The sequence below is a fragment of the Labrus mixtus genome, chromosome 22, assembly GCF_963584025.1.
Source record: "Labrus mixtus chromosome 22, fLabMix1.1, whole genome shotgun sequence".
Classification (NCBI taxonomy): Eukaryota; Metazoa; Chordata; class Actinopteri; order Labriformes; family Labridae; genus Labrus; species Labrus mixtus.
This window is the reverse complement of record NC_083633.1, coordinates 12,759,845-12,785,399: the sequence shown is the minus strand read 5'-3', so window position 1 is coordinate 12,785,399 and position 25,555 is coordinate 12,759,845. Positions and strand designations below refer to the sequence as shown.

The 25,555-nt window shown below is 40.4% G+C and overlaps 2 protein-coding genes across 5 annotated transcripts in view; both read left to right on the top strand.

Moving 5' to 3' along the window:
* Positions 1-8,262, top strand: part of gramd4a (GRAM domain containing 4a) — a 31,036-nt gene extending 22,774 nt beyond the window's left edge. For both annotated transcript variants that reach the window (XM_061029326.1, XM_061029327.1), the window contains 7 exons: positions 103-212; positions 556-710; positions 2,947-3,091; positions 3,229-3,322; positions 3,764-3,854; positions 3,998-4,066; positions 4,724-8,262. In XM_061029326.1, the coding sequence (XP_060885309.1) occupies positions 103-212; positions 556-710; positions 2,947-3,091; positions 3,229-3,322; positions 3,764-3,854; positions 3,998-4,066; positions 4,724-4,834 (775 nt within the window). In that variant the 3' untranslated portion in view covers positions 4,835-8,262. The remainder of the gene's footprint in view (positions 1-102; positions 213-555; positions 711-2,946; positions 3,092-3,228; positions 3,323-3,763; positions 3,855-3,997; positions 4,067-4,723) is intronic.
* A 6,680-nt stretch (positions 8,263-14,942) lies between these two features.
* Positions 14,943-25,555, top strand: part of tbc1d22a (TBC1 domain family, member 22a) — a 44,820-nt gene continuing 34,207 nt past the window's right edge. For all 3 annotated transcript variants that reach the window (XM_061029380.1, XM_061029381.1, XM_061029379.1), the window contains exons 1-5: positions 14,943-15,147; positions 15,564-15,620; positions 17,424-17,607; positions 18,025-18,313; positions 20,894-21,076. In XM_061029380.1, coding sequence (XP_060885363.1) covers positions 15,086-15,147; positions 15,564-15,620; positions 17,424-17,607; positions 18,025-18,313; positions 20,894-21,076 — 775 coding nt within the window. In that variant the 5' untranslated portion in view covers positions 14,943-15,085. The remainder of the gene's footprint in view (positions 15,148-15,563; positions 15,621-17,423; positions 17,608-18,024; positions 18,314-20,893; positions 21,077-25,555) is intronic.

Genomic DNA, 25,555 nt, shown 5'->3' with positions numbered 1-25,555 from the left:
AGCGGTCAAATAGAAAAATAGTTAGATCTCAATTTTTCAATGATTGACTTACATTATCTTTTCTCTCTTTTCTCTCTTTTCTCTGTGGATTTCTGTGGACAGTCTGTTCATGTGGGTTCAGCCAGAAAGTACCCGGAAACTTTACATCTGCCTCTGGATAGTCTTCATCACCTCCTGCGTCCTGCCTTACAAACTAATGGGCTTTTTAATGGGTAAGAGAAAGTGTTTTTTTTTTTACCTTCCTGACGTACTGTCAGTACAACATTTGCGTTTGTAGAAAGTTAATACTTAGTCCACATGTGACAATATCCAACACAGACAAACAAACGCATTCATAGCACACATGAATCTGCCCCCCCCCCCTTAGCAAAACACAAATTGAACTTACTGATGAGATAGTGAAGATCACTCATATCAGTTCAGTCTAAGACAGCGTATTAGTATTTTAGAGCCAGGAAGGAAGTAAGTCAAGAGTTTTTGTTTTTGTTGAAAACCTCTTCTTCTGAACACACTGAAGCATGCCCTGTGTTTGTTTTCTTTCCCTCTTCTCTGCAGGCCTATACGCGGGTGTCAAGTTCTTTATCATAGACTTCCTGTTTAAGAGCTGTTCGAAGCTGCGGGACAAGTACGACACACCTTACATTGTGTGGAACAATCTTCCCACGGACCCTCAGCTCAAGGAGAGGACCAACGCCACTGTGTCACGAAGGGTAAGGGGGCAGGAAGATCAATGCACAAATCTGTTTCAGCTCTTGTCTGCATTTACTTTCCCTCCTCTTCACTACCTCAACTATGTAGTATGTTTTTTTTATTTTTTCAAATGCACATTTAAAAAAAGGGGTTGACTGGTTACTCAATGTGGTCAAAAATTATGTTGGGTGCTTATTGAAAACTGGAAAGTGCTATACATTTAAAAGGGTTGGAAACAAGGCACTCCGAGTATGAACAATGTAAAAATGAGGTAGGAAATACTATTATATATACTATAATAAGACCTTTATTTTAAAAGCTAAACATTTTTAAAAAGCCAACATGGTTTGACCCTAGAGGTTTTTATCAGGGCTGTTTGGCCACACCTACTGCATATGCCATCTAGAGCCAATGGTAGGCAGTCACATGAATCAAAGAAAGAAATGACAGGTGATAGCTTGGATTCAGAACAGACAACATTTTGGGGAAATTCATGTTATTAGCAAATAATTAACCAATGAGCTGGTTTAAAAAGGGGGAAAAAAATGACAAGATCTCTTCAACTTAAAGTAAAATGTCAGGTGATGCATCCCAACTGAAGGTAGCAAACATTCACACATTATTCATCTGAGGGTCAGGTTGCACCCGTCATGTTGGCAACCTGCTAGTGGCGTCAATCTGCCTCCCACCACTGTGGTAGGGCAAAGACACAGGAACCATCAATAAAGATATCAACATCTTAATACTCCTGTCAGGAACACATTCTGCCCTCAATCTGAGGACACCACAAAGTGTGTGTTAAGAGTTGAGTATGTGCGCATGTATGTGTGTATCTTTTGCTGTGGCGGCAGTCACAGTTGTGCCCTGTTGTTTCTCTCTCTCAGCTCTCTGGCACTGAAAAGGTAGGGACTGTAGTGTTTCTCGCTTTGGTTCCTCTAATTCACCTGGTTGTAATGCCAGCTAAACCTCAAAGCGTGTGCAAGTGCAATTTGTAAAACCCCTCGGTACCCACCGTCAGTGTATGTAGACAGAATGGATCAAAATGCATTAAAAAAAAACATGTGCTGTACAATTTCATAAAACATATTTTTAGAGCCCGACCGATTAATCGGCCAGCCGATAATATCGGCCGATATCACAGATATGTGCCGATATTACTAGATTTATTCACTAGTGAGCACAAGCATCATCACCTTCTAGGGTGTCAAGTGGTGATACAAGATGCGCAGTTACTTTCCAGTCGAGTAACCATCTTGTCTTCATAGTATATCTTTTCCACAAATGTTTGATAATTCCATTTGTGGGATCATAGCAATTAATGTGTTTATCTATCTAGCGCTACAGATCGAATATACATCTAAGAAAGATATCGGCCAATATATCGGTATGGGATTTTTTTCTCTCCCCAATATCGGCCCCAAAAATCCATATCGGTCGGGCCCTAATTTTTTTATGTCATTATTAAACATTCTTCACGTAACTTAATTTCATGACTGTACTAACCATTTGATTTGATAGATTGAAGACATTTTTGATCCATTCTTGTAAATGCTTTGTAAGAAATAGCGAGCTAAATAGTTCTTGTCCACATAAAGGCGCTCCTTTAAAAGATTATGATTTTAATTTGAGCTCATGAGAAGTCATGTAGATCCCTAGAACGTCATTGATGTTCGGTTTGTTGAAGACCCTTAACTGCCTGTACGGTTACTGAAACCCTTGTATGGAGAGTACTGAAAAGGCTCCTGTGGCCTAAACAATATACTCTATGTAAATGTACTATAAACGAGTATTTCTTTTAACTATGACCTTTTTCTGTCTGTTGAGTGATGGATGGCCTCACTCTGCTTTGCACGTTCCATCTGAGCCTGCTGCAAAGAAGTGCATATGCAGAGGAGCACCTGATGTAAAGCAAAAAAATAATCTGCTGTATCCATTTTTGCCACTTGTCTCAGTATCTCTGGGAATGTTTTTGGTTGGATTTTTTAATTTTTTTTTTTATTGAATGGTATGACATAATGTATAGAAATACCTGATTTTATATTCTTCTCTCTGTCTTTTTCCTCCTCTCCTTCATTATCACCCCGTCTTCTTTCCCTCCGTGACTATTTCCCACATTCCCATTTTGTCTTCTTCGTTATGCTTTTTTTCTTTGACTTCCTTCTCCCCCCATCCTCTTGTCTTTGTCGTCTATGTCTCTTTCTTCACACTGCGCTCCTGCCTTTCCCCCCTCCTCCCTCCTCCCGCCTCCCTCTCCAGGTGCAGCCAGTGGTTTCTCGAAGCAACCTCGCCACCGTTCCATGTGGAGCCAGCAGAGAGGAGGACACAAGTCGCTCCCACAGCACCAAAAAGGGTGCCTTTCATGAGATCTTTAATCTGCAGGAGTCAGAGCGCCCTCTAGCGGGTGAGGGGAACCAGAACACAGGATAACAAAAACATCTGTCTCTGTTATTTAGGTTGATTTCTAACATTACTTTAAAATGAGGTGTCTGTATTGTGAACAACATTTTGACTCTTTTTTTCTGTCCTGTGTGTTTCTAGTTTGTGAGAATGGCTGGAGATGTTGCCTCATTAACAGAGACAGGAAGATGCCAACAGATTACATCAGGAATGGGATGCTCTACGTCACAGAAAAGTAAGTTGGGCATCTTCTCTGAGAAGAACATTTGTAAGCATTAAATCTTTATCCATCTGCCTGAGGGAACACCAAAAAGAGAAGCAGATGGGATGAGAAGGTTAAAATTTAGAGTTTTTGTGCTTGTGCTCGAGCATTAGCCACTGTACCTTTCTGAAGCACACCTCTTCCAACTGTGCCGGGGCCAATCGGAGCATTCATACTAGTGAAACGAACTAGAGATTGGGGGTCAAACATTCACATTGCATCGTGTGAGTGCCCCCTAAGAGCTATCAATGTTTCCTCTCTTTCCTGTTTTATGTTCCCCAGGAGTATTTGTGATATGTGACTCAACAAGTGAAACAGCTTGTCGTGAAGAAAAACAAAAAACAGGAAAGCAAAAGAAACAACAGTTTGTGTATTTGTACTCAGCTATTTGCATGTTTTTCTCTCCCCAATCAGTTACCTGTGCTTTGAGAGCTCAAGCTCCAAATCCAGCTCTTCAAAGAAGAATAAAGTGATTAAGCTTGTGGACATCACTGACGTTCAGAAGGTATTTTCTCTGAAATGTTAACTATTTAAAAAAAAAAAAAGAAAGAAAAGGTCGACAAAGAAAATAATGAATTGTAATGAATGTGAGGTGTTGATTTTATAATGTGAATGTTTGACTTTGCTTGTTTCTCTGAACCCCTCTAGTACAAAGTGCTGTCAGTCCTACCAGGAAGTGGTATGGGCATCTCAATAGCCACTCCCTCCACACAGAAGGTAAAGTATGGAGAGACTTTAAACAGTCAGTTTTCTGTGTATTTGTAATTAAGATCCACCTAACAGCATCAGACTGGTGGAGGTTGCATATTTGGTCAGCAGCGGTTTCCAGACTGAACCGGTTGTAAGATTAAGATTTAATTGATTGATTTCTGTTTTTACACTCTGTTAATCATGCAACACACACACAGGCTGAAATATACACATTCACAAACAGGATCCTATGGACATGCACTAATGGAGAGATGTTAGAGTGAGGGAGCTGCCCACAGCGGGCGCTGCTGAGCTGGTGGTGGGGAGGGGGGTTTGGTGCCTTGCTCAAGCGCACCTCAGCAGTGCGCAGGAGGTGATCTGGCACCTCTCCACCTCTCCAGCTACCAGATCAACTTTTGGTCCGCACCGGGACTTGAACCGGCGTCCCTCCGGTTCCCAACCTAAGTCCCTACAGACTGAGCTACTGCATACAGTAGATCATTGGTTCACCCGGACTCCAGTTATTGTTTGGAGAATGTTGAATCTGACCGAGCCATAAACCAAGTTGTTTATTGTTTTTATTTATCCAGATTTATTAGAATTACATTGCATCCATCTTCCAACTCAGAGCTGCGTTACCTTGCCAGATAAAGATATTAACTACCATTCATTTGTTTCTTCCAGCCATTGGTGTTTGGTGCCATGATCCACAGGGACGAGGCTTTCGAGGCCATCTTCACCCAGTACATGAAGATCCTGACCACCACCAAACCACCGGCCAGCACAGAGCTCTAAGCAGCCTGCATCCCAGAAAACGATTCAAATCCAAGGGTGGAGAGCTTCCTCAGATTCAACTAGGCCAGAGGATGCTTTTAAAGACCCCACTGTACTCAAGTCTTTGGTCAGATTTTTTTTTTTTTTTTAAAAAGATCATCGGCCTGCTTTAGTGGGTTAGTGCTTGAGCAATTTTTGAAGGAGTGTGGACATTTTGGCTACATGATGATGATGATGATGTAATTAAGGGACACATCCTGGCTCTAGGAAGAATGAGGATCTGTGTGATCGAGTAACAATCAGAACAAGGCTGGTGAAAAGGGCTGGTTCTCTTCTCCCACCTGACTGACTGACTGGCTAAATGTTTTCCTAACTCACTTGTTGATGTGCTGTGTGGGTCAAATGAGGCTCAAAATAGCATCAAGTTGATCATCCCCCCCCCCCCCTTTAGTCGAGTGAAATTCAGTGGTAGGACGTTTGAATTGCTCATCCAAGCTAAGCGAATAGCATATCAACATAGACAGTTTAAAAAAAAAAGAAAAAAAAAAGGCCCTGTTCAATATCTGTAGGAACAAATAGGTAAGTCAAATGTTTTAAATCAGTGCAAAGGCAACCACTCATGTTTAACTATTCAACTGGCTAACTGGTGCCACCTGGCTTTGGCTCAGAGAATTACAGTATGAATGTGTGACGGCCAGTTTTTCTTTTAATGTGTAGTAACTGTGAAAATGTCAGATCACCATTTTACTGACATAGAGCCTTTTCTCTTAGTTTACATTGCTGCTTCCTTGATTGTTCACGTCTTTGCAGACTATATTCATGCAGCAAAAGTTCATTTTAAGTCGTCTTCAAACTGGAAATGTAGTGGAGCATCAGGTTTGTAAGTCTGCGTATTGACACCATGCCATGATTAATTTTTTTGTCGTTGTTTCTTTACAAATGTCTCTGAAATGAACTGCCTTTGGAATGAATACATGGTGGTCCTGGAGCTGCTGATTATGCCCTGAGACCAGAGCACAACTACTGTTAGATGGTGCAAACACTGACTGCCATTTAGAACTCGGTGACACACAGAGATGAAAAAAGCCTCCTGTGTCTCATCTTCTCTTTTTCAAGACACAATCTGTACATATACTGATGCTTTTTTTTTTTTAATTTTTTTTTTTACTTCAATGATATTCTCCCTGCACTTTATCAAGACATCAACTGGAATCTCTGAACATTGTGTTGCAGGTAAAAGACTTAACAATACTCTCAACTTCAGCTGGTATCCATCATTAGTGTTAGACAAAAAAAACTGATAGTTACAGAACTGACTGCAGACTATTTGAGCCAGCAGAGGGCACTCTTCCTGTCTTATGTGAAGCACAAATAAGGTCTAGACAGAAACCTTGTGAATTGCTATATTGAAGTTTGATGCCGCAAACCAGACAGACTTCCCAAGATCCACGAAAGAAGGTACTTTGACTAGAAAAGCTTACAGATTACTGGAAAAAGGCACTTTATTACGGTGGCTGGGAAGTGCCAAAATTGCACTAGTAAACGTGTTTCTCATCTTGCAAACTTGTTTTCTAAAATGTGTATTTGTTTTGTCCTCGGTAAAAAGTGTTATAGTCATTTTGGTTTATGAAATGTTTTCCAAAATGTAAATTTGTCTCAAGCTTTGCAAAAGTGTTTCACACTTGGTAATTTTGGTTTGCGCTTCCCAGCCCCCGTACTTTATACTGTTCTGCAGTATTTCACCCTTTGAATTGTAAATCTTAAATATGAAAGATCTAATTTACATTAAGGGGCTGCTGATCTGCCTGTATGATAGTACATAAGCAGTATTATTTAGTCTGGATATAATGGTGAAACCATTGTTTTGTTTTGTTTTTGTCCAAAAGTCTGGATTACGAGCTATAAAAGGCCGGTCTGTTTATCCATATTTGTGTCTCGCTCCGTCAAGCGACAGTCAATATAAACTGACATAATGCTTTTCTTAACCTATTATCAGATGATTCATGTACATTTTTTAAAACATGAGTACAAAGATAAAGACTGCACAGATTTTTTTTTCAGCGAGCTTTATTTTTTAGAAGCCATAAGCAAGACTAAAGCAGGTCTTTCCTCTTGCATAATGGTGTGATATGTAGATATATAAACACAAAAATACATCAGACACTTGATTGTGTTCTGTTAAATGAATGAAGATATGAGATTCAAAAGATTTCTTGAGATTTTTTTTTTTTTAAAGATAGATAATATAGTAACTATTAAGGCCCGACTGATATGGGATTTTAGCACCGACACCAATATAGGGGAGAAAAGAAAATCCGATACGATATATCGGCCGATATATTTCTTAGATCTTTGTTCAATCTGTAGAGATAGAGATGCACATTTATTGCGTTGATCCCTCAAATGTGGTTATCAAACACTTTTGGAAATGATTTATAACGAAAGAGAGTCACTTAACTGGAAAGTAGCCACGCCTGTCGGTGCGTCATGGTGTGACACTGCAGAGTGTAAATGCTTGTTGTTATCTATATAGCACGCTCTGCTGGTAACAGTCAGAAAAAGAACGACTGTGTCATCCAACGAAACTCAAATTAAATGCTATTTGACTGGTAAATCTAGTAATATCGGTGCATATCTGCGATAAATTAGCCGATACTGATAGTCACTGGATATGCTAATATCGGCCGGGCCGATAAATCGGTTGGGCTCTATTTACTATTTCACCTTCCATAATTTCCTATTTACCGTAATGTCATGTCTAATGTAGAATAACATCTTAAGTGTGCATTTTCATTTTTCCACTGGATTTTTTTTTCTTTTTTAATTTTCATAATCCTTAATCACACTTTTCTGAAATAAACCAGAGAATGATTCTGTCATCTTCCCCACACATTAAAAATGTCAAGGTGTCTCTTCAAATCTTTGGATGTTCTTTTATAATAATTTCCTGTTAGAAGTATCTCAACTGGATATGAAACTGATCAATGGACTCGTTTTAAGAACTGTATTATTATTAACAGTTCAAAGATTATATAGGGTTTTTTTGCATAAAACATGCATAACTATGATTACGCCTCCTATGGAAAAGATATGGAGCCATGAACTTTCTAATTTGGTTTGGGAATAACTGGATCCACAAACGGGGACAAACAAGTCAGATAATAGCACGAGTGAAATCAGTGAAGAGATTTGTGTCATTTTTGTGCTCAGATGATTCAATGGAGTCATATCTCTTACCTGAAGCCTTCTGTAATCAATGAACTGGAGATCAGCTCTTGGGGTACTTTGATAAACCTGACTGCACGCAGATCAAGCACAGAATGTATCATGTTTTAGTTTTCTATAACTGTAATTGTTTTTCTTTTGCCAAATGTTATATTTTCTGACTGCCATATACTGCCTATATTCATGTCCACAAAAGTTTGGTCAAATTAAATGTTGGTATCATTTTTTTTTTTTGTCATGTTTCTTCACAAGCTGAATTCCTTTAACTTACTTTGTAGAAGTCATGAAAACTTGATTGCTTCTTGAATTAGTGTCTCAGCTCTCATTGGCTCTGCAATACCCACATGGCTACATTCTCTCTTTTTAACTAACTAGAAAGTCAAGTCACAGTAACAAAAAGAGAATCATGTTAAACCTCAGTCTTGGATATATAACATCACAGTACCTGACAACAGTGTTGTTCAGTTCTCTTTTCTGTACTTATATTGGGAGCAAAGATAGTCAGTGGAATAAAACAGCAACACGTCTGTGTTTTTGGCATTTACTAAGTCCGTCCTGTCTTACCAATTTGCAAAAAAGGAATAGGATGAGCCCAAGGCTTATCTCTGCCTTTTATACAATTTTAATAAACCCCAAAAAATCAGCAATTCAATGAAGAAAATCACAAAAGCAGATAAACTCTAAATTGTTTCTTAATAATTTTATGTTGTAATCATGAATTCATTTGCATTTTTACATGAATCTTTTTTTTTGTAGATGTGTTTGTTGAGGCTAAGTTGAGTGGAACATTAATGACCTTAGTGGATCATAGTCTCATGATTCCATTTTGTTTTCTCTGCCCCACCTTCTCACACATCAGTATTTGATGATTTTTAACATCTTTTCACAACCCACAACCCACTGACAAACTCTAGGCTTTTTCAATCCCTTGACCTGCTGCAAAGATCCAGAAGGGGGCACTGTAGGACCTGCTAGACTCACCATGTTGACCAGGGGCCAACTTGCATGCTCAATAGACCTGTTTCGAGGGAATCATGTCACCAGTGAGAGTTAAGTTATAATCAGTTTTTTGACATTTCTAATTCTCCATATCTATATAAGAATGTATCTGATCTCTATCTCTACCTGATTGTTAGAAGTGGATTGTTACCGAGCCCCTGAAGGGACAGGAAGGAGAATGTTTTGCAGCGTTCTCGTGACATTTTCAGCAGTTGAGGTTCTGGTGAGAGAAGATGACCAGCAGGTAAGGTGGCTGTACATCGAGGAGCTCCACAAGCTTCAGGAGAAGGAGGGTCAGCGTCTAGGCAACAAATTGAAAATGGCACACATCCAGGGGTATTGTTTTAACAGAGTGTTGTCAGAGGGAGCTCAAATCCCTAGAACCCATTTGGGGGAGGATACAAAGCCCCCATCAAGCCAGCAAACAAACACTGTGCTAAGACCCTGTTAGAAGAAACAGAGTCACTTGTTTGTGGGCTCAGAATGACAGGAAGAGACAACAACACACTTGTACATGTGCACTCTACACAGAAGATAAATGCCATTTATGCTTTCATTGCTTGTGTCAGAAGTGTGATGTGCCATCTTTGAAGATCTGGTAGAGCAGCCAGCTGCCCCAGCAAGCTACCTTTAGACCTACAAACTCAGCCAGGACCCCTTGGAGCTGTTCTTCTCTGCAGTCAGAGCACATAAAGGTTTTAACAACCCCAATGTGAGGCAGTTTGGAGGAGCATACAAGCCCCTCCCTGTGAGTCACCAGGTGAAAAGAGGCACAGGTAACCCGCCTCCTATGCGACAACACAACCGTCATTGCATCACCACTGCGTGCAGGCTGGATGTGGGGCCAGTTGAACTTCCTGTACCTGAGGATGACAGTCTGACCTACAAGATGTTGAGCGTCTACCCGAGTACAAGGAGGCGGCGATTGCTTACATCACAGGCTTCATTGTCAAGAAGATGAAACAGAAGATTGCCTGCATGCCTCGCTCACAATCACTGACCTCAGACGACGCCGTTCATCGCTTCCTGACTTTGAAGAAACAGAGGTGGACTCCAGAAACCATCATCAGACATCTCTGCAGTTTGCCATGTTACACAGAAAGATGCTTTCAGCTGCGTCTAAAAAAACAAATAAGGATAAGGCTCCACAGGGAAGAGCAACACCTGCAGCAAATGTTGCCCGTGTTCAGAGAAGACTCTCTTCCCACAGCTGCACAGCCACATATTTGACGTGTGTGTTGAAGCCAACCATTTCTACATGTTTTGCCGTGGGATGGTGTTAGGGTGGGGGTTATTTCTGTAGTAGATGGACAATTATGAAATCGTGAAACAGACTGTGGATCATCTTAGATTTATTCAGCCATGGTCAGACAACACAGAAACACAACACACATGGCTGACAAAGTGCAGACCGTCGCTGACCCATGCTGACCAAGATCTCACAATCTTTGACAATCATTGGCAAAGTGGCCATCATGGGCAAAATGGCAAAATGGCAAAGTCTTCAGCACACAGTGTTGCTTATATTCTGCTAGAAGGTACAGCCCACAAATTCCTTTCCATTTGGGTACATCACTATAAAACAATAAAGATGACATGACACTGATTTGTATACGTATCAGATGTAGACTCTGTCTAGTAAACAGTTGCTGACAACATATAGTTGGCTCCTATCCATATATAGATCTGCTACTACTTAGGTGCTTCACCCATATAAGGTTACAGCTTCAGACACCCAAAAGTAGAATTACTGTGAGATGGTTGACACAATTTAAAGATATGTCCACAACATTATCAAGATGAATGAATCCATGGAAATACGTGCTAACAGATGGCTTCTGCATATCCTGCAAAATTAGATCATATCATCATATAGCAAGGAGATGGACGGATAGAATAAAGAAGGTAACTAAATTATGCTCACTAAATGATTTTTTTGTGGAGAATAAGTACAGGGAAGTTAATGTATATCAGTTGTACATTTTTTTTTAAATGCATTTTCTTTATTAAATAAATTAATTCAGATTAAAACATTTAGCTGACCTGTTAGCCTCGAGCTAAATAGGCTGTCGGTGAAACATTCCAAAAGTGTTCACAAAAGAATGAGTTTTCGGATGTATTCTGGTGAATGGAGGGTGGTGTATGTGTGTGCTGTGTGTGTCACTTCTGAGCTACCATGCAGAGGAAGACAAGACAGCGAGCAACACTACCGGGTGTAATTACTTCAAGCACCATTAGGAACACAATAACATCTGTGCTTAGCAGAAAACAAAGTCCAGCGTGCTCCCAGATGTGTTTGTGCGTGTTCTACTGGGTTTTTTTTTGTGTGTGTTCTTTGCACAAACAGAGTCGGCCTAATTAAGTGAATAACAAGTAATGATTAGATCGCTCCAGCAAAAGATTCCCTATTTGCTAACAAAGCCCCATCTGAGGTAATGACTTGTCACTGCAAACACTCGCTTGGCAGTGGCCAAAAAAGTGTCACTTTGGATTCAGCGAGTCCAACGTGAACTGCACTGGTTAAAGCTACAAATGATCTTCTTCTAGCCTCAGACAGGGGACTTCTCTCTATTCTCGCCCTGTGAGATCTTAGTGGTGCATTTGACAAGATCACATCCTCTGACAGAGACGGCTTTAAGTTGGTTTCAATCCTATTTTTTTTTTTTTTTATTTAATGCTTAAACTGTAAGGCCACATTGTTTAAGATTAAATAAAGATTAAGCCCAGACAGCCAAACATTGTCACAATATTAGCTTTACATAAATTAATAATGTAAAACAATAAATAAAAAGTAGAGCTGGGACTGTTCTTTGCAGCAAAATCTCTTGAGGTTGCCACGTGTCATGGTAACTGCACCTGCTTTTATACAGCTGAATCCTTTAAAAACTTTACAAGATCCTATTGCAAATCATAACACGAGAAAATTATTTTCACATATAATCCAAATATTAGATGGGTATATGATAATGTGGATTTGAGAGCTACAACTCTCTTCAGGATGTCAGTATTGTATCAAAACAGAGAATGCAGTTTATCACATTAAGTTGGCAGTTGTTGTTGACGAAATAACGTAGAAGATGTTTCACAATGGGGATAAACTTCCTGAGGTAATAATCACTAATCACCAGACTTCCCCTGGTAATACTTCTGCCGTCCTGGGAGGGCATTAGTCTGGTTTCAGTCTGTTCTTCTCCACAGCATATCCCTGATGCAGCGATTATGATCGCCTCTCTAGACCAGCGTGGAGGTTATTTATAATACGTGGGAAGACACGAGGGCTAAAGCATTTGAACTAAAGTGAACCATGGTGGGGGGAAATGTGCCAAGGCAGCGAAAGGATGTGCTAGCACAGCAAGTCTCAAGCTCTGCCCTCTAGTCTGTTGTTTACACACACTTTTCATTTATGCGTGCATGGACCCATCTACCACTCGTGTTGAAAACTGAATTCTGCAGCAAAGTGAGGCTATTTAGGATGGACTCCTTCGAAAGACCCTTCTTCGTTTGAAGATGATGTTTTTCTTATCCCAAAGCAAACTTCTAATTAATTCCGAAATATTCTGTGGGCTCCAAAACCACTGTGCTCCCAGGCGACATTGCTTGGTAACCTTCTCCACAGCAGGTATTCCTGCTTGAGGAGTCAAGTCAATAATTCACTGTACCCACTTTGTCTGGTACAGTATGTCTGCCACCACTAGCCATTATCTCCTAAAAACTACTGGCTCTCAGGGGAATCCTTGTCCTTTTTTTGACTGGTGCAACACATACTTCAAAATGTTAGTGCCTATGATGATGTTATCCTTTTGGCCAGCATCTAGCAGGACTGGGAAGATGCACTTAACTCCATATGTCAGTTCCATCACCATCATGCACTTTGGGCTCACCCGTAACCCTCCTCAGCCACTATGGGCCTCATTCACCAACCACTCTTAAGAACACCAGTCCATAGTTTGGTTGACGCCATTTGCATTTTCCATCTCCACTGAGTCTCCACAGCTTCCACAAGCCACATCCCTGTGATCTGAGCCAACAAGGGAGGCCGGAATTTTATCAACATCCGAGGTAAAAAAAAGTCAAAAGGTAAAGACAGTTCCGGTGCAAAACTATCAATCTGCCAGTTTGGGCATCCTTTATCCTCTACACATTGATCCCAGATCTCACAGATACAACATCATGAGGGTTTGAGTCCCATTTGTTAACGAGCTTTATTTTGCCTCTTTCCCCGCAGTTGGCCAATAAAAACTCGATCTCCCACAGCCATTGGAAAGCCCTTGACTTTGCAGTTGTAGAGTCTGGTTGGACATGCTTACTCATCGAGGATGTCTTTCGGAGAAATCCATGAAACGTCACTGCTTCAAGTACTGCTTCAACACGGAGACACACTCATTATGGTCCAATCTCTATGTCATCCTGAAGCACATGCTGGAACATGATGTCAATAGGGAGACGTGAAACCCGCCCAAACATGGGGCGAAACCGGGGGTCCATCTTTATTCACCATTTTTGAATAAAGAAGCCTGATTTTTTGAACTTTTTCTTGCCTTGACTGCTTGATCCATGACGTTCTGAAACAGCAAAGGGGCGCACACACACAACAACCCTATTAGGTTGTATAGCAACCTGGAAACTGAGCCTTGGACTCACAAGAACGTTTTAACAGTGCCATATGTTATAAACACAAATACAACCCTGAAAGTCACAGCAGCTCTAGGAAGACCACAATGAACAATAGTATTCACTCTGACTGAAGCAGTAGCAAACACTTATTGAATAATTGATGTGTTTGGATTCCCAAGCTTATCAACTATCAGCGCTTCCATTAAGGCGTTGGCGTGATTAATGACACTATAAGCCATATTAAATCCTTAAGCCTCTGTGGTCCCAGTGATAGGCCACAGTGCCAGTGGAAATCTATGTATAGCTATAAATGCTCATTTTTTATTTAAATGTTAAAAACGCAGTTGATTCGGAACCCACCAATCACGTCAGCGGCGATGCATGTGTTTAAGTGGAGCCCCCTTCTCCTCATAAATATTCTTCCCGCGTCCCTTTACCCTGGAGGGATTGATATACTACGCAATGCTCTTTGGTCTGTTGGCTGCAAAGTAAGGGAGGAGTATGAGATAATCATAAAAGTCTAATTGTTTACCCATTTTTTAACAAATATGACGGCGGATTAATGATGTTTTCATTAACTAAGTTCAGACCTTTATTGTCCCTGGAAGAGAAGGGACAATAAAGGTCTGAACTTCTGAACTAAATGCTTGGTCATACTAACAATTGCCCAAAACACACTGTTTTTTTTTGTTGTTGTGAAAATAAGAAAAGTTATGTATTGCAATAACCCTTTAAATTCTCACATCTGGAAATGCAACATGTTTGTACTAACATATTTAAAAGGAATGGGTTTCAGTCACTCCTGCAAAAAAATGAAAATAATAAAGTCTCATTATTAGTCATTATTATGACTTTATTATCTCATAATTTTGACTTTTTATCTCATAATTTTGACTTTTTATCTCACTATTATGACTTTATTATCTCAGAATTTTGACATTATTATCTCATTATTATGATTTTATTATCTCAGAATTTTGACTTTATTATTTTCTATTTTTTTAACTGGCGGAAATGGGCTTCCATAATAATCATATTAGGCTATATAAAATTAAATCGTTCAAGACTTTAATAAACCTCACCGAACTATTAAACTGCAGCTTGTGTTTTATTGTAATGCCATAATGGCAATGGTTAAAATCTTAATAGTTTTCTTTTCTTCATGTAGGCTACAAGCAAATACCGTGGGTCACTACGTCACCACCTTCCCATGCCACCTAGCAGTGGATCTCACTTGTAATTTGCTCACAACGCGGAAGTGTTGGTTCAGCCAATCACAGCAGCGTTTGCTCGTCTATTGGACACTATCAACATGGCAGCTTTCTGAGTTTTGGAGGAGGGAGCCTGGTGTAAATAAACATAAATTCCCAGTTGTACACAAAGCGACGGCATTCACCCGTTTATGTCCAAGACCTGTTGGACCATAGGAGGAAAATGTCAAGTGACGGAAATAAAAAACAATTCTGGAAAAGAAACGCAGCGAAGGTTCCCGGCAGGTGAGTGACGTGTTACCTCCTGTTAGCTTAGCTGCAGCTAGCCTTTACTGAACTGACGCTACACTGTTGAACTCCAAACACAACTTTCAGGGTTCCGAAACGAGCTTGTGGTACAACACAAAGTTCATGACAAACTTCCAATGTCTGTTGTGAATTACTATCGCAGCAGACACAGTTTACACCTCCCTAATGTCAGCAGACCCAAGAAGAGCTTTGCTGCTAACATCGGCTAACAGTTGAGCAATTAAACCACAAACGCAATCACAGAGTCGTCACTTATGTTGCAGCAGACATGACGTGGTGACGACTAGCTGTGGTCCTGCAGCAACTTTAAGTCGTTTTCGTCACATTTGGTCGAGTGTTTTAGTGTGAACTAGTGGTGTTTTATTCGCTTAATGTTCTCTGTACTTCCTCAGCATTCAGCATGTGTATGGCGCACAACATCCACCTTTCGACCCGCTTCTTCATGCTAAGTAAGTAAAATGCACCTTTTCTCCGAAGGTAAATGCCACAGTATGTTAGTGGAGAACACTTGGACAATTGGTGTAGTTTGCAATGAACTTTTTATGCTTTTACTTCAGTTGCAAAAAAAACAAACAGCGTGACAAACTTCTTCCATCCTAATTCATAATGAGAGTCAATAGATCACTCAGTATTGAAAACACCTTCAACCTCCTCCCAAACAGGAACCTGGAAGTGTTTGTTTTTCCATCTGACATTTGCAACACAATACCCTCACAATCTGTTATCTATGGAAGCCCATTTCCGCCAGTAAAAAAAATAAAAATGAAAATAATAAACTCTCATAATTTCAACTTTTTATCTCATTATTTTGACTTATCTCATTATTATGACTTTATTATTTTTATTTTTTTAACTGGCGGAAATGGGCTTCCATAGTTATCTCTTCATGTTTTATAAATATTTTTTTTATTTTTTATTTAACCTTTATTTATCCAGGAAAGTCCCATTGAGATTTAAAACCTATTTTTCAAGGGAGTCCTGGTCAAGAGGCAGCAAAAATTACAGTCACACTCACAACATACAGACAGCAATTCAAATTATAAAAAACGGTTACAAGTAAAGGAGGTCGTCTCAAGTGCTCTCAGCCTGGATTTTAAAACATTCAAAGAAATCAGTTCAGTTATTTTCCAGTCTTTTTGCAGCATGTTCCATGTAGTAGACGAAAGCCCTTTTTCCCAGCTCTGTGCGGGCAAATGGAACAGACAGCAACGACTGATCATTTGAACGCAAACCGTAAGAATCAACACTTCTCCGTGTGATTAGGTTACAGATGTAGGAGGGCAGTGAGCCCAAGCATAATATTTGACCACATAGGGTTGATTTTGATTTCATTTTTTTGTCATTTTTTGCAAATTTTCAGTCCATCTTAATTTCTCTGATTTATGATGGAAGAAAGCAAATGTTGCCAAGTCCCTTTCTTTGTTATTGTTTCCCTTATCAAAGCACCTTATTCTGTACCCATCCCATTATCCTCCCAATCTGTTTTTTTCTGAAATACAGAAAAAATAATAATAATTGGCAGTGTTTCCCCTACCATTATATTAGGGGGGCGGCCCCTAAAAGATTTGTTTTTGGGCTTTTTGTGCCTTTATTGTCGAGATATGATAGTGGATAGAGTCCGTAATCAGGGAAAGGAGTCATTTAAGGATACCTTTCCGATAGAAAAGGACAGCTGTCATTAAAAGTAACGCATGAACACCAAGATTCCTTCAAGTGTTCGTGTTGGCGTGTCGGCGTGTCCCCCCAACCCCCCCAACGCTGTAAACCTAGGGGAAACACTGATTGGGTTTTGCAAATTGTTTTTTGCACTTGGTAGAGCAGGTGACCCATGTACAGAGGTTATAGTCCTCGCTGCACTGGTTGCTGGTCGACAGGAGACACTGTTCTGTGCATGTCATCCACACTCTCTCCCCTCATTTCCTGTCCGCATTCACATGCAATCTCTCTCTGGCATTTACATGAGCTTTTTACCTAAAGCTGTCCACTGGTGTTAGATCACCCATCAGATTTTTTTGGTGTTGTTTTGATTAAAAAAGGAGCGGTTTTGATTCAGGTGTTAAGATTAAAGGTCTGTAGAGATGACTCACACACACCTAAAAATGTTGTTGTCGCATTTTGTGAAATTACTTGCATCTGTTTACTCACCTTTCCTCTCTACTACACCCTTGCCCCTGCTCCCCATCATTTCTCTTCTTTTACTTGACCCTTATCTTCTTTTCTCATCTTCTGTCTTCTTCTTCTTTGTCCTGAAGCTTAATTAAAGCAGGAAACAAGCTTCCTCCAGCTACACCAAACAAGCCCAAGAAGGCTACCACCTTCCAGGAGTTCGAGAGCATCACAAGTGACGCGTGGGATGTTGGGGACGATGATGACGAGTTGCTGGCCATGGCTGCACAGAACCTTAATATCGAGGTGGTCATGGAGACAGCCAATAAGGTGAACGACGAGATGCTGCGGCTTGTAACAAAACATTCAAGTTTGTCAGTTTTCAAATGATAGGGGCCTCACACAGAATTGAATATGTCATCCAAAAGCAATGCATTCCCATGGATGTAAAGAGCTCCCTCATTCTTCTAATTTTTTTAATTCTATGTAGAAAATGATCTTTTCCTGACATTGTAAATATGAAAAGGTGTTTAAAATGTTTAAATCACTGCTTTCCTTTTGAGATATGTCAATACAGAAGTATGTTTCCCATTATTGATTATGGTCTTTCCATATAAATGTAGAAACATACGGAAAATAGTTCAACTATATGGTTTGCATTTATCAGAAGAAAGAAATACACATCATTACATGTCTCATTTAGTTTATAGTTAACAGCAACCTCTTTTTTTTTTTTCATCTGAGCAGGTGATTGAGAACCACAGCAAGCAACAGGAGAGACAAAGGCTGGATGACACATCAGAGCTGGAACAGAGAGAAGAGGACACTCAGGAAGAGGTGGCAGAAGAGGAGGAGGAGGATGATGAGGAAGAGGAGGAGGTAGAGGATGAGGAGGAGGAAGAAGAAGATGAGGAGAACAGGTCGGGAGAAGGATACGTAACAAGTCCAGAGGTGTCATTTGCCTCCCAGAGCAGCCATTACACTGATAGCCGCCTGGTGAAGTCCCACAGCGAAGCTCCAATAGGGTCACCTAAAGGTCAGTGAACACAATTTCTCAATGTCCCAAAAAAACATTCTGGCTCACCTTAATTTTAGCATACCTGTGTATAGGGCCATTAGGGGGAGCTGTCTTAAATTGATGGCAGTCCTCACCATTGGCCCTACACCTGTTCTTAAGTTTTACCATTAGTTAAGTTGTTTTCATGGCCTGAGCACCGACAAGGTTTCCAGTGGAAACAGAATACCATTATTTTTTCAGTGAAACTGTAAATAAAGGTTACGTTCTACAATTTTAAGGACCGCACTTGAACGGGTACTTCATTGAATCCATCAAATTTGGTACGAAACGCCTTTGTCTTATGAATGGTAATGATAATTTGAAGTTGTAATTGTGGGTAACTCCCACTTGGGTTAACCTGGTGTAATAATTTCCAGGTGGTGCTGTATGTGTGAATGCGAACAGCAAAATTTTCACTCGGCCTTGGAGTTTCTCCTGCCAGACCCCTAGTATTTTTTCCGCAACAAGTCAGAGTGGGCTGATGTGAGAATTCAGCAGGATGTTCTCCGGAGAATTCACCTCGAGCCAGAAGGAGAGGGGAGTTATGTTTATATCCTGTGACTGGAGTCAATGCATAGACTCTATGCACTAGATCGCTACGATCTCCATGCACATAATTAAACGGCTGCATTATCTTTTCTTTTCGTCAGTATGTTCTTCCTTGCTCTTATATAAAGAAATAATGAATACAACTTTTGTATAAAATGGGCAAAGTCTTTATTATATGAAAGCAGCTATTCATCAGCATCAATAAGTCGGGCTGCTCTGTACACACATTAAACAGATGGAGAAATACTCCAATTGAAATGCATCTGTTGCTTTGTTTTTATAGAGTCCTGAGTCCAGGTAGCTGTGTAACTAGGCACGCTGTGTTCAGGTTCAGTAAAAAAGAATGTTGTTTACCTGGTTTACCCTGCACCAGATGCATCTGCCAAGCATTCACATTAAACATTGTCAAAGGCCTCCCCTGGCCTCCTTCTAACATCTCTCTACTGACCTTTCTGTTTCCTCTTCTTGTGTATTTATATGCTGTTCTTTTTCATTTGATGTGTTGGCACAAGAGATGGTTGCTTTTTGTTACATTCTTTTTACACAAGTATACGATAGCTCAAAGAAGTTCTGCAAATGGGTATAGTGGGCAGTTATTACAGGAGCGGTGTGTCTCTTGAACCCTTGAGGCTGTTGAGCTTTTCCAAGGTGTCTTGGGCTTAACTTAATGAAACACCTGTGATGAGATGTGCCCACTAAATAACCCCGTGGATGTGCTAGTCCGCAATGCCCAACTGGTTCCACTTTTGGGTAGAGAGGGCCATTAGGTGTCATGTGGTGGTGTCAGCATTGTCTGTTCCTGGAGTGTAGGTGTGTTGAAGGTGGCAATGCTGTTTTGTGATTGTCAGTAATGGCCATGTTTGAAGAGAAGATAGTATCAGCATTGTCAATCCCACTCAACGTGAATGAGGTCATCATTCCAGACTATTCCCTTTTGCTTTCACACAATGCCTCAACCTGACATTATGCAAATAATGTACTAAAGGGCTGGCAGGAAAAAGTCTGCATGAAGACAGGATGAACATATTTTGCCGTTTGTATTGACACATACACCATACAACATACCAACATAAATCCAGCCCTACACTCACATCTTGTTTACATTTTTTACAATCATCTGAACAACCTCTGTATCTGTGATGGTGGTGAAGATGAGCTAACCTCTTCTTGTGTACAAACATTTTTTGACTTACTTACTTGTAACTACAGATGCAGGGGATACCGGGAATGACAAGTGGAAATTACAATCCTCCTTTATGTTCCTTTATAGCTCCTAATATTTAGTTTAATTACCATTACATGGCTTATTTTTATTATGACAAAATTTTGAGTTGTTAATTTCCATCCAAAAATAAAATCCCCTTACAGTGTGGGATGTGTGAAAAAACACTTCCTGAAAATTTGAAGACCCAAATGTCCGAAAATTGTCAAGAGGTCATATATGAAAGTGGCTCTAAAAAAACAGCTACCTACAGTTTAATACTAGTTGTTTTTGTGTGTTTTATAGATTCGACTTTTAAAGTAAGACATAGCAGCTCACTAAAACTGGAAGTGCAATTTTCAGCTTGCATTTGTTAACTACATTAGTAAACATCAAGCTAATGTTAGAAGATGATGTTGAAATACCTTTACCTTATTACTCATGGTTGAGCTCATTTATCTTTGAAGTATCATCTTAATGCTACAGTACATAGGGCTGTGCCCAAAAAACAGTACAGCAATTTTTGTTTCTGTTTTCATGATATTATACCCCTTAGGGTTAGGAATCAAGATATGAAGGATGCTGATCCCCACCCACATGAAACTTAAAAATCCTCTGCTTAGTATAGTATGCATGTGTGTACTCATTTTCATGATTAAAGTATTTTCCATTTTTATTTGTTTAACCTAGGGATTTAAAATATCCACAAGATCCTGTGCAGCATCATCTGAAAGCCTTCTATTTAGAGTGTTAGTGTTTTTTTTTATGGAATCCTTCTGCTTTGTCCCAAATCTTTGCACTCCCACCAGATGCAGCAGGTGAGCATGCAGCCCTCCACAGACAACGGTCTCTGCCCCACCGGCCGCCAGTAATCCCACTTGTTGCTCGCATGGCTGACCAGAACACATCTGGCACGCCGGCCATGACTGAGAGGGAAGCATCCCGTCTGGATAAGTTCAAACAGTTGTTGGCTGGGCCCAACACAGATCTAGGTAAGAGATACTCATCCTAAAGTTTTCAGTTATCTGGATGTGTGCTTTTGCAGAGTCTTGTTGTTTATCCATTTCTTTGTCTCACTCTATTTATCTCAGCTTCTGTTAAGTGTTCTTTTCCTTTTTGCCCAGTTAAACTTTCCCTTTTTTACCCCCTTGGGCCATCCCTTACTTGTGCCTCTCTCTTTTAGTTCAACCACTCTGTCTCCCAGCTGTGCTGCACTTTTAACGATGCTGTGAGTTGGAAAGTCATCCAGCCATCTGGTCATGTAGATTACAAGGGGAAAAATATCACCAACAACAAAGCAAATGACAGGCCTTTGTTCAAAGCAAACGACCGGTCTTGATTGTTTATCCAACCCAAGAGACTTGGTTTGTTCCCACTGGCCATGAAATCCTTGCAGACCCCCCCCTCTTTAATCGACTTTGTGTCCTCTAAACTTACTTTAGTCAAGTTGATTCACTACATAAAGGTGGTTATCGGGTGAGTTGACGATCTGAGCATGTCTAAATGGTCAAGCTGAATATTAAGATCCAGCCAGCAACCTCTCCTACTAACAGAATGTGATGTGACAACAACAGATCAAGTCTGTATTTAAGTCTTTCTGAATCCATGACGTGCAACATTTGAACAGAGCTGGCTGTTTCTGTCCTGACATTGAGGACTGATTCATTGTTAACGCAGAACTAGTAACAACTTGGATAAGAAATTGATTTCCTTTAGAGGTGAAAGTGCTTCACCTCTCTATGTGATCCCTTTTATAACTGTTGAAAACAAACTGCCTCTCAAGTTGTCAAGCCAGCAATGCTTGCTGTAAGCTCGGGCAGAGGGTATACTGTATATCAGCAGTGTCTTGAGATGTCATCCCCCATTAGGGCCTGACATCTCAACCCCGCTGTCTAAATTTAGTTAAGTCTCTGTTCCATGATTAGATACCCCAAATTGGGCGAGCCATGCTCCATGCTGTTGGCAGCATGAAAGATGGACTTCATTCATGGGACATAATTAACTGAAAGCTTTGTGTAGGAGGTGATGAGGCTGATATTGGAAGGGAGGGGGATAGGGGTAGATAAGATAAGATGGAACTTTGAGGATTGGGCCGACGGGAATCTTAGCAGAAATTATTATCCTGCAAAGTTCACTGTTCTGGAGTATGAATATTTCTTTATTTGTAATACTGATATATTTGTTTTCACAAAGAGCATTTCACAGTTAACACATCACTCCTACTACTTCCCATAGCTACTAGTAGACAATTAGTAATACTTTTCAAATGAAGAAAGGAAAAATCCACAGTGATATCATTCTGTAGTCGAGTGGTTTGTTCGTTGTCTTTAAAAAAATGAAAATAATATACCCCAGATATCTTTTGTGAAAGATATTACTTGTCACCGACATTGGAAATCAATTCTTACCGTTCAATATGCTTTGGAAATGGTGTGTGAGTATGTGTGTGTGTGTGAGGGAGAGAGAGATTGTGTGTTTTGATGTAACCTGGTCAGATACTCCTGAACGTTCTTCATATGAATTAGGTAATGGGAAGCATTAGGGAGCTGACTGTATTCAGGTCTGTGTGACTACACACACGCACACACACTTCCGCACACTTATTCTCATGCCGGTACTCTTGTCTATGCTACATGTCCCCTCCCTGCCATCTGGGCCTTCCTGAGCAGGTATAATCCAGTGGGGAGTATCTTTTTTACAAGTCCCATTAGTTTATGAGCCACCTGCTCCCTGTTGCCATCACGTTGTTCTTTTTAGATGAGTTAAACTTTTAAGGGTTCTCATAGGAGTCGAGGTGTATAGGAGGGGAGCATTTCGATACATTTGCATTTTGTGTATCCTGATTGTATTATTACTCTGACCTTAGTAACCAAAGAGCCTCAGATGACACTGGGCCAATGCTTGTAAGGAATTATGGATTGTGTTGATCTACTTTTCAACGGGTCATATTATCATTTGTAAATGTCACTCTGAGTCATGACTGTCAATGAGTGAGAAGCATGAGTCCCACCAGCTGTATTTGTTGTCGAAGCTGTGTTTACATCATGTTTACGTGGAAGGAACGGCCTTGTGTATAAAGCTGTTTTAGTCAAGGACTAGAGAAAAGAAGAATAACAAATCCTACTCATTGCTTATTTGGATGTCACGTAAGCATCTTTAGATCACTGTCATTCCGTGTCAATTTATGTGCAATATGAAGCTATGAGTTAACCAAAGTGTGCTAACATTATTTCATTTCATTTCAAACCTTTATTTATTCTCGAAAGGACAATGAGGTTTCCCTCCTTTCCAATGCCGTCGAGATGACAAGCACAGTAAAACAAGCAAAAACACAACAAACACTCAGAATCAGCGACAAAAACTAGCTAAAATTAGCCTGCTAACACAACAATGCCAGCAATAGGCAATTTCAGCTCAAGCAAAGTAAAATTGTGTCAGCTGCTTGAGCTTAATTGAGCTTGATTATGCTGCGTTCTAATTCACAACTCCACTGTGCGAACGCAAGTGGAGCAGGGGTTGCTGCTGGAGGAGAGCGGAGGCTTCAGAATAGCGGAGGTGTCGCCACACAGCAGTTTGTTTTGGTTTCATGCTGGTGCTCAAGGGCGACATCTACTGGATCAAAAAGTCACACATTCTTCCTTTAATGGTTATTACATCAATTATTTCAAAGACAGTACTGGCACACATTGTAATATTTGAATACATATGATATTTTTATGACTTAAAACAATTTTCATTTTCAAAATTCAGCATTTCAATTTAAGCATAGATACTATCATTGTCATATTTAAGGTAAAAGATAAGATTTTTGATTATTGTGCCATGTAGGGTAATGTGAAAACCAATGTGGTGCAGTCTTGTTTTTGGAATTGCAGAGCCAGCTCCTGTTGCAAAAAAACCCCCCCAAAAAACCTCAGATTTGGTAAGTTTGTGTGCGTGTGTTGCCAAGAACCTTGTGGTGTTTTGCCCCAGTGGTCGCGCTCCGTTTGAATGATGACTGAATAGTGCATGGCTACGGTCCGTCAAGCGTCTTTCCTCGTGCTCTCATCAGCTCCCTGCTCAGCCAGCACTGACTGACAGCACATCTTTGCTTCTCCCTGTCTTTTATTCTTCTCCGCCTTCATGCAGAAGCAAGCACACAGGCAGGTAGAGTGAGTGACAGGGCAGGTAGACAGGCAGAAATGAAGGAAGCGCAAGCACAAACTTTCACATTTACCTTTCATCACACGTATGCACACTCTCTTGCATACTCAGTGTTAATGTTGTTCCCTAACTTAACTGCTAATACTGCTTGTTTGTAGCAAGAACCCAACTCCTAAATTCCACCAGATGCGTGTTCAGTCCGTCTCTGCTTTTCTATTGCTGAAGGGAATGAAATTAAGAAGCATTCTCCTCTGATTCAAATCAATATGAGCATCAGAATAAATAGGCTAGACGTCTGTCTGTCTGTCTCAACCTGCACCTGCTGGCTGTGTGAGAGTGAGCAGAGAGAGGCGATTGTGCTCAGCTGAGAGGAGCCTTTAGTGTTTGATAGATCCAGAGGGTCACTGGAATGACAAGCTGTGTGAGAAAACTGGAAAACATGCACTTGGATGTTTAGTATCAGTAAATCGGCGTTCACACTTTAACAGATCAGCGTTTTAGTGCGTGATGCAAAAGTGCATCTTTGGGTGCATTATAGAGAAATAATAGAGAAAATACCTTTTGATAAGTAAAGTGAAAATACAAGTTAAAAGTGGGTCAGTTGGTATAGTCAGTCGCCTCTCAACCATCGGGGGTTTGATCCCCAGCTCCTGCAGCCAAATGTCCGATGTGTCCTTGGGCAAGACACTTAACCCTGAGTTGCTCCTGCTGCTTTGTCAGCGGTGTATGAATGTGTACGAATGGGATTAGATACTTCTGATGGTCACCTTACATAGCAGCCTCTGCCATCAGTGTGTAAATGTCTGAATGGGTAGGTGTGCCATCTTGAGTTTAAAATGGTTTGTTAGTGTTAACTGTACTCTCTGAATCTGAAGGAGACAGCTTGTCCCTTGTTACCACAATCTCAGAAATGTTTTTTGGCAACATTGTAACAAGTACCTGCTGAGCATCGACCACAGATTTGATTTCGAAAAACGTCATAAAATGCCTAATTTATTTCAGTCGATCTAGGGAATGCCTGTCTCATTCCAAATGCACAATATGAGCCTTGGAGAGTCAAATATGTTTTCTGAGAGGTGAGCAAGCATCACATTAATGAAACGACATCTGCAATCCAGCCTGTAAGTCAACTACGATCATGTCATCCTGTATGTCTGTTCACTCTGGGAAATTGTTTTTTTGTGTGCTTAAAATGGATCTCTGAGGAGTTGGAGCTGGGAAACTGGTGGCTGTATCATAAGCATACAGCCACCGGGACACATTTTATTTCAGAATGTGACATGCAGTGCACTGTTAAGTATAGCATCATTTACCATTTGGTTAAAAAC